Source organism: Zingiber officinale, chromosome 6A, assembly GCF_018446385.1.
Source record: "Zingiber officinale cultivar Zhangliang chromosome 6A, Zo_v1.1, whole genome shotgun sequence".
Classification (NCBI taxonomy): Eukaryota; Viridiplantae; Streptophyta; class Magnoliopsida; order Zingiberales; family Zingiberaceae; genus Zingiber; species Zingiber officinale.
In genome coordinates this window covers 145,868,693-145,878,838 of record NC_055997.1, presented here as the reverse complement: position 1 = coordinate 145,878,838, position 10,146 = coordinate 145,868,693, and the positions used below count along the sequence as shown (strand labels likewise).

The following is a 10,146-nucleotide window of genomic DNA, read 5'->3' as shown; positions in this document are numbered from 1 at the left end:
AGTAATGTAATAATAAATACAATTAATTAATATTTAAATAAATAATAGTATAGAGGACAATTAATATATAATAAATAAAAGTGTAGATAATTTTACCCTTGCAACTATATTTATGGTATCAATTCTGACATTATATGTATGTATATATTTATATGCACTAATAAAATAATACTTTGTAATTTTTGTTAAAAAAATAAAGAGAGAAAGTTGCAGTACAAATTTTATTAGTAGTATTGTACGAGTTACTGCTTGTTATATTTACTGAATTATAAGCTATGCATATATAGTAAGTAGAATTTTAGTATACAGCTGTATTTATAAAAATATCTATTTTATATTTAATAATAAAAATATACAAGTCCCATATTTAGTACATATTAACCTGTCATTTATTTTGGTTTTTGAATTCTTATAATATAAATAGGTATGCACGTGAAAAGAAAGAACAAAATCGTTTCATCATGACATCAGTGTGGTTCATTTGCTTTTCTCTGTTCAATTGAAGCAAGAAACATTGCTTGGTTCAACAAACCCCCTGTCAAAACCAACTTTTATAGTATTATTTGCCATATTCATGAAAAGTTTGTCTCTCTATGTTTACTTAGCTGCACTGCCAAGCGTCCACTCCGTTTATATTAATTAATTAATTAATTAATGAGATTTATTATGTCACATAAGTAAGTTATTTTGTAGGCAGACTAAAAAAAATTAAAACTTTCTTTCATTTTTTACATGGTACCACTTTTTTCACGGTGCCACTTCTCATATATACTCTATTTTGATTCACAAGTACTATATATAAATACTTCTTGCTGGGTAACACATTTAATTTAGACTGTTTCAGCCTAATCAACCACAAAGCATCAATTTCAGCCACTCGTTGCAGTGGTTTCCTCTGTGCTTGGATTCATTGGGTCAAACACTGGGGGCTCATATAGAAGACGATCATACCGAGAGAACGAAGCAAGGTTCTAGCCTTGTTATTCTACCAAGACAAGTCATTGCTAGGGCAGTAAACGTACAGAAATTCAAGGACAAGCACTGGAAGGGTTACATGAATCTATGAATCTGCTAAAGAAGTCCGCAAGTTGAATCGAACCCTCTACAGGATTTAAAAACTGAAAAATAAATAGAGAGAAGGATATGGGAAGGAATTGCATGGAACTCTCGACTTAATGGCTGGGACGTGCTGCTTTCAACATATGAATCTACATAGATTCGATCAACACCACCAAATTCTGGCAGTTTGGAATACAAATATTGAGTTTGGTCATACGATCTGAAATGCCTGCAACCACAAGGCAGATTAGCGAGCAGTAATTGCTGTGAGAGAGATCAAGAATGTAACTCCTAATTAGCTGACTCAGAGAAAGTAATCAGGAGTTCTGCGAGTCACATCAGGCTCTCCTCTCCTGGGGGCTGGCTCAAACTGCAAAAGAAAGCCACATTTATTATGAAAGTTGTTGATTATACATTTACAAAATCGATTAGGATGAAGAATAGATAATGACTACATGACTATGCGATTAATCACATTCGTCGAGCATAGACAATTGAGGATAGCATTATTTTACGGTACAACTGACACAATTTTCATGGCATCAATTTGTTGATTTCCTTATCTAAATGCCCAAACTTTTAGACAGTGTTGACCATATTTCTAGCGTTATTGCCATCAACAACATCCAGATGAATAATAATATAAATCACGAATAAATATCAACTTTAACACACCAATATAGAATAGGTATTCATTTACCTGAATGAATGTATGACCTTTACAGTCATCAACTTCCAGAATGGCAGCCATATTTCCACACCGATAGCAATAATTTGGGGCACTGAATATCGTAACCACCTTTTGGTCCTATTTGGAATAAAACCAACCATAAGAATCAGATCTTTGAAAAATTGAGCAGAAGAACAAAAAAATAAAATAAAATAGGTAAGTACATGTCCCCAGTTGTATCCTTCCATGACTAATTGATGTGCTCTGGCTATCAGATTAAGGTTATTAGTATGATTGAATTGCTCGGATATATCCTGAGATAGAAATTACCCAAAAGTTGCCAAGTAAAGATAAAGCTATCACAATCATAAGAAACCCAAAACATAAAGTCATACTTGGCCAAATGTATATCCAGCACCACGAGGAGAAATACCCCAACCACATCTGTCATCAGGATCGGACCATAAAAGATCACACATAGCTCCCTCATGTGGAACTTCTTGAACACGATCAAAGCTCCGTATGCCATCCAGGGTTTCAATAGTCGGAGATAACCCACCATGCAGGCAAAATATTTCTGATTCAACCTGAAAAACAGAAATGCGGTTGTTAATAAATTTAGGTAGCTGTTTTCATGAGGTAATAATTATGGGATCAACAAGTCTATTCATCATCATCATCAACAATGAACTGTGGTGTGATAAAAAAAAACTAATAACAATTGGTGCGATTAAAAAAAAAATCAAGAAACTATATTTCTTGTTTTGTGAAGCAATAAATACCAATATCAAAGTGAATACTGAATACTAGCATGCAGAATAAATATGGAATACAAGGAATTAGTAGGCAATGTTTAAAGTACAAACCAGGGCTGTCAATGGGAAATAATCAAATAAATCAGTGAAGGTCTTCCATACATTTGCACTGCCATATCTGTATGAAAGAAAACAACTTAAAGAACTGAAGTAGAACAAATAGCTACAAAACTAGAACAAGATGAAATTGATATGCCTGATGTTTACTTTTAATGGTTTTGCTGATATGCCTGATGTTTACTTTTAATGGTTTTGCTTTCAATACTATCCAAAAAATATTGAAAGCATAGAAGAAAGAGATGCTTCATGACTATGAATGGTAAAAAAAAAAATAGAGATGCTTTATAGATTCAATTGCGATGGAAAAGATGATACTTTTAGGGTCTGTTTACTTGAATGGAGCATAGAAGAAAGAGTAGAAAAGTGACAAAAAGATATACATAAATAATGAAGCTCCATGTGTAATTTCGTGACTCTTTCCTTCCTGCCCTCATATCTTCCATCCAAGTAAACAGACCCTTACAATATATGCACCTGCAGCTTAGCCAATATCTGTATTATAGCTAAATATTCATTCTAATATTAATCACCCACAAAGAACAACACATTGAACCAAGGACATTTTGTAATAGATGTGCCACTTCAAAAGGCCAGAACCACCTTATGGGTTCAATGCAGCAATAAGATCCATGCAGCTGATTTCAAATAGTTGATACTTGATACTCATGGGTTGTTGTTCTTGTAATTTCTTTTAATCAGAACCACATAGTCATTGGGAAAAAGAAGTGAAAAAACAACCAGAGAAGTGTGAATTACTTGCTAGAACATTTAACGATTTCACAAGTATCACTTTCTTCAAGACTAGTAAGGAGATATTGACATGAGATCTTAGTTAGTAACATTTTTATTTTAATGACAAACACAGAACAAATACATAAGCAATCCATGTTGAACGTGAGTTACACACACAAGTCAACAAGATAACATTGAATATGATGAAAATTAAGAAAAAAAATGTTAGACACAGCCAAGTATGAGATAAGCAAGTAAACATGGGGCATTGATGAAGGTGAAACCTAAGCAAAAAGGTGAGAACTTACTTTCTTAAGCATTCATCATAAAATCCATAAACTTGAGTAATCTGCAATGTGATACCATGGATTTATTTTATACAGGGGCAATATATTTGAAACAAAAAAATAAATAAAGATCCACAAATATTCATTAGTCAGCTTGTTTATCACATCTTAATCTATAGTCCTTCCATCAAAACAAAATATGATAAACATTGAGTTAATTGAGAAACGCATTGACATGTGTACCTGACGACTTTCATGATTTCCTCTGAGAATGGTAATTCTTTGAGGATATCGAACCTTGAGGGCCACCAAAAGCTTAATTGCCAATAGGCCAGTTCAATACATCAGATACTCATCCAAGTGTGTTAAGTTATAGAACAATTAAAAACCATAATTTCACAAAGGAAATGAAAGAAAATTAATATCATTGCAATAAAAACATGTTTGATTTGAATTCAATATAAGTCATGTTAAATCATGCAACCTATAATTGAGATGCAAAATATGAACGTAGTCAACAAAACATTAGAAATTAAAGTATGGTTCCAGGTATCTATCATCATGGATGACTAGTATTACTAGTGGTAATAGGACAGCATGGAAAATCACATAGAAAGCAGCAGGTCTCAGGCAGGAAAAATATCAATAAAGCTCACAAAATTAACTTTTTAAAAAAAGACACTCTCTAGATTGATGCCAACAAGGGACCTCATAAGACATGTGGCACAGACAGACAACAAGAAAAAAAAAAGGTAAAGGTTCCTTGAACTCAAAATTTAGATTGCCAAACAAGGAATACTTTAAACAGTATTGACTTCTAAGTTGAAGTTCAAGTGCATGATATATTCACATGCACATACATATGGAGCAGCAGCTGAAACATACTTACCCTTCAATGAGAAATAACAGGCAAACATAAATATGCATTGTATAGAAGTCATCATAATTATCCTCCAAACAACTATATGCATTGTATAGAAAAAAAGTTTGCTTTTTGATGGATTTATGTTAAAAAAAATATAACCTTGCATAGAGGTACAACAAAAGGATAAGATATATATAACCAAGCTCAAATAATTGGGACTAACAAAGCTTGATGATCATGATGATGTTTTCATATGAGAAACCTAGAAAGTGATATTCATTGTGTACAAATTAAATACCCCATAGACATTATGATCTTGCCATACTATAGAGGAGAAAAGTGGTATCATATGTACACAGAAAAACAAAATAATCTATAGTAAAACAAATATACAATTTCTTACCGTAACAGTTTCAACAGAATAATACCCACGGTCCACATAATCACCCATAAATAAGTAATTTGTATCTGGACACTGGAAAAAATGGAAAGAGACAATCAACCCAATGACGCAAAAGTTGTTTTATCATATTTAAATAGAACAGTGATTATACTTAAGAAGTTTGCTGTGTGTAATAGCATATTTGCACACTTAAATATAATCAGTCAAAAAAGTTTGACTTAAGAAATTGATTACGGAGATATATACACTCAAGGATTTGGGACTCCATTGAATGAAATCATTATGGGCCTTATTCATCATCATAGAAGGGATAACAACAGAGCAGGTTAGGGAAGGGTGGAAAAAGATGATACAACTTGTTTGCACTACGTGATGCATCTAGGTTTGAGTTAAATGGATTAGGTTATGACCCATAAATGAGCAGACCACATTCAGGTTTTGTAAGTTGACTGGTGATGACTAGTATAATATGTTTAATATTTAGATCTAAGTGTCAAACATGTCAAACTCTTATTTTGGTTGTGTTATGATGATATGTGCACAATGATTAACCAAAGTATCCTAGCAACTTAGATGTTTTCCCTCACCTTCTCCATTGTCTTTTTAATTTGCTTCCAAGAAAACGAGAGATAAAATCTTTTCCTCCTTTTATATCCCAAATTTTAACCAAGTATACAAGAAGACTTAACCAATGCAATGATTTACTGCTATTGTTCATCAACCATCAAAGATAGTAGTACCTTGCCTCCTATTCGAAACAGTTCTGCCAGATCATGAAATTGCCCATGAATGTCACCACATATTGTCACAGGGCTCTTCACTGGCTGCAGTAAGGTCAAGTAGCTGCATTAGCGGTGATCCTTACCTATTATGTCGACTATACAAAAAAAATAAGCTTTGTGCCCCAGATATTGAGGTCAACTAAATGGGTCTAATCATTCCATTGAGTATATTAGAAGTAAAAATGAAGAGTATAGCCTACATGTCAAGGGAATCAGAGTATAGCTTACATGTCAAGGGAATCAGAAAATCACAATCAAGACGAATGAAAAAGTAAATAAAATTGTCATACAAAAGATAGTTAACTAAATATGATTTTTTTTTAAAAAAAATCTTAATATTCATCTAGACTGTAACAGTTATTGAAAATCATTTGGACTTGATATATTTATATAAGCAGGATGTCTGGAACATAGCATTTGATCAGATCACAGATCAATGACAAAAAAGTATAGTTGCATTTAAGGACAGTCGTTTTGCAATAATAGATCATGTTAAGATGACCCAAGCAACTGCATATATTCCTGAGTTGCATTGGGATTTGGGAGGTGCATTGCATAGGAAAAAAACAACCTCGATAGAGTAGCACAAATTTATTCTCTTTGTAATTTGAACATGGGTTCTTTTGCATAAGAAAAACTGATCATCAATATTCCCTTCTCTCCAATATTGCATGAAAGTTCTACACAGTTAAAGACAACCCAAGCAGGATAATAGTTTAGCAAGAGAGTGCTAATGATGCATCACAGATCCACCCAAATCAAACTCATTAAAATACAACCACTAAGGAGTACTCTAACTACAATAATATCCATGAACATTCTCTATACAGGTGGAATAACACTTAAGGTGAAAATCCTGAACGAGACAAATGGTTGTTATAAATGTATAAAAAAATAAAAATCTCTAGGCCTAATTTTTATCAGAGTCCTAGATGCCACAGGGACATGGTCACATATTCTACACGTGGCCCATACTCTAGTAGAGCCCTAAAGTTGAAATGAGAATTATAACTCATTTGAACTGCTGAATTCTTAATTAAGATTATAATTCGTGTACATTTTTCCTATTTACCCACTTAACAATTTGTGTTTACTTCACATTTCCAATGACCTCCAATTTTACATGCAAGGACAGGCAAGGGAATGACAGATTTTGGAGTTTTAGTTGGTTTCAGACAAAGTATAAAGTTGCACAGAGATTGTCACAAACATTCAGAAAAACAGGATTTGTTTTCATGTTTTACCTATCATTCATCTCATTTACCATTTTGTTACTATACATCTTGTTGTATTTTATTCTTTTGTCAAAACTATTTAGAGCTTTTCTTCCTTGTACAATATGATTTTGTTTACACTTTATAGATTTGTTCTATTAATTGAGAAAGGTATAAAATGCATATCTTGCTTCTGTGATATTTTCTTATAGTATTATTATTATTATGGTTGTGGATAATTTCTATCAAATTATCATGACATTAATCCCACATCCAATTATAATATCATAACTTCTGAAAAGTAGAACATCACATATTAAACAAACTCTCGCCTTGCAACTCGCTACAACTCTTACCATTATATAAGAATTGCCTAACCAGTGAGATCTAACCAAGTTCTGATCATATGATATTATGAAGAACAAGTAACTTGGCCAATTATCATGAATACAGTTTGGTCACAATTTTCTGCAAGCTTTACGTGCAACAAATAAGTAAAAAATAATAATAATAAAGGTATATAAATTTTAGCTTGCATTTAGGCATTATCAGAATTTTCTTAGTCTACATAGAATGTGATACCGGTTCTGTCAAAGAAAATTAAAAAGAACCCCAGATTTCTTTTAAAGAAGACAAAACATGTGAAAGTTGAACTGTGAAAGAAAAATCAAAATACACAGACAATGTATTCAAAGACATATTGAGAGAAAAAAGAAGCATGTGATCCAGGATGCTGCCCAAAAGTATTCCTCACCTGCACATTGCTTTCTTCCATCAATACCTCTTTGGCTTTCTGACACAAGTCTCTAACCTATACAACAATAGCAAAATCAAATTTGAAGAATAAGCCAGCAATGCCAACAATGTCTTGAAAAAACTGAAATGATTACTTGATAAAAGCTACGAAATACAGAGAGCTGTGTCTAAACATGATTAAACTAGATTTGATTAATCTAGCATATCTAGGCAACTTTTCTTAGTTGTTAGTTAAAAGGAATAAAAGCGAGCTAGAAACAGTATACGTATTAGGCAAACAGCGTGATGTTTATGCAAAATCTCACTCTCTTTCTATGATGTTTCTTGGTTGAGATAGTTAATTATCTTTTGGTGCTATAGCAGCTAAATCTAATACCAAGGTCGATCCCAGTGTCATCTTATTTTGTAAATAATCATCCTTATATTTTTTTCCAATCAAGGTTCTACAGAAGCAGATAATTGTCCATGGTTAAAAATACATGGGGAGGTCATCTGTGAGGATAAGCCATATTTCAATATGTCCTAGTATTGGATGAGAGAGAATGCCAGATCTCTAGTTGATGCGCAATAATTGGAGATAAAGAACTCTTTGTCTGAATAATCCTGTAAACTTTTACAAATCACCTTCTATCATTTCTTTTTCTACACATTTGTCTCGGGCTAACACCTTCTAACCATGGACAACTATTGAGTCAAGAATAACTGAGCTACCCCTATAAACTTAGTTAATAAAAAATTACTACTACAATAATGCTTCTTTTTTAAATCTATTGAAGTAAATAAGACACCACTTTATAGAATAAACTTACAAAAAGGGCTTATTTGTTTAAACTATTTATACTATAGTACATATTTTTTGAACCAATTAAACAGTAACTTGCTATTTTCCTCATTGCTTCAAGTGCCATTCGCATGCAACAAGACATAAGAAAGAGACATCTTCCCTTTCTCATTCATCAGATCTTTGTATTCAATTAACTTAAAAGATGAACCATATCCATCATCTACACGCTAGTTTATTCTTCAAGACATTCAGTTAGATTTAGCTAATAAATTATATTATAATAGCTGAATCCATTAATGACCAAGAAGTATGCAACTGTGCATTTGTATGTGACGCAGTGATTTGCAGATAAGGGTGCATAGAATACTTTCTTAAGGAAATAAGTGTAATTTTTTGTTGAATGATAGTTCATGTTAACAATTATAACAACATTTTGACCCTCGTGCAAGAGGTGCATTATAGAAGCAAAATATAAATAACAATCAACTTGTGTCAAAAGAAAATAAACAGCCACGCGAACTAATAATTGAAACTCTGATACCATCGATTTTATTATTTACAAGATCTAGCATACAGTAGAGAAATAAACCTAAACTCCTAGGAAACAAGGCCCGATCAAATGGAAGAACCCTAAATCCTCTATATTACCGGATATCCTGCAAAGAACTAAGATTTTTTTTTTATTTATTAAACTAACAAAAATAAACTCCGATTCATAGAGATCCACGAAGATTCGACTCTATCTGAGACAGGGACAAAAAACAATCACCAAAAGAGCCAACCTCCTGTTCCGACAGTGGTCTGCACTGCATAAGCTGCTCGATCTGCTCGTCGAGGTTGCCATGGGAGCTAGGCGCTGGGACCGCGTTTGCGCTCATTTCTTCTCTCCTCCTTGAATCCAAACCCTAGCAAGATCTACACGCCACCTGCGAGCCCAACTCCCTCGCTCTTCCTCTGAAACTAAATGTCCCTCGACGACAACTGAGCAAAGGGAAAGAAATGGTGGGGAAAAGAATCCAAGGAAGGAAAATATCTGGATCTTTCACCCATGTATCCGAAAATGATTTTTTATAAAAAAAATAAAGAAATTGCGATGAAATCGGTACGGATTAACTGAAATCTACCAAGCACAATATGCGGAAAACGATCGGGTTTTGTGTGTAAAAAAATGGAATTGAACGTGGTCCCATGTACAATCGGCTTCCGAATGATATTTATCCTGAATGCTGATCCGCGCAATGTTGGACTGATGATTATGGGAATAATATAGTTTTTATTTTATAATCTACCTATCCCCTCATACGGAGCGACTAATTTAAAAGGTTGGTAGCCTTCGGCCCTTGCCTTTTCTCTATTGCATACTTACTAGCATTACAGTTATTTCTCCTAATATTTATAATTTTACATCTACATCATTAATTTAATTAAATATTTTAATGAGTAACTAAGGGATCTAAAATTTAAAATTTAATTGTGCCACACTATTTAAATGAATCTTTTAGTATTTCTTGATTTATATTGATCATCAATAGAAAACTTTACTAGGACGGGATAAGACTGGTCACCTTTGAAATAGGATTCCTTGATTATTAAAAATAATATCTCACTTATATCACACAAATTTTATAATCAAATATCACATAGACTAAATATTTATAGAGCTCACATATCAAATCTCTCACTCTCAAATATCTCAAATTCCATCATTAAATATATATT

General features: G+C 32.9%; 1 protein-coding gene across 2 annotated transcripts; it reads right to left on the bottom strand.

Annotated features, from left to right (window-relative positions):
* Positions 1–956: 956 nt before the first annotated feature.
* On the bottom strand, positions 957–9,694 carry LOC121998523 (serine/threonine-protein phosphatase PP2A catalytic subunit-like). 2 transcript variants are annotated; one of them, XM_042553476.1, is made up of 12 exons: positions 9,552–9,694; positions 9,210–9,408; positions 7,642–7,698; positions 5,632–5,715; positions 4,892–4,963; positions 3,867–3,938; positions 3,645–3,685; positions 2,596–2,662; positions 2,125–2,316; positions 1,954–2,043; positions 1,760–1,867; positions 957–1,429 (listed from the first exon to the last, which is right to left on the bottom strand). In XM_042553476.1, exons 2-12 carry the CDS (start codon positions 9,303–9,305, stop codon positions 1,364–1,366), a joined length of 945 nt encoding a protein of 314 aa, XP_042409410.1. In that variant the 5' UTR covers positions 9,306–9,408; positions 9,552–9,694; the 3' UTR covers positions 957–1,363. The 2 variants fall into 2 exon arrangements, with proteins under 2 accessions (XP_042409410.1, XP_042409411.1); XM_042553477.1 differs by lacking the exon at positions 9,552–9,694 and having other exon boundaries at positions 957–1,288; positions 1,364–1,429; positions 9,210–9,494.
* Positions 9,695–10,146: the final 452 nt, after the last annotated feature.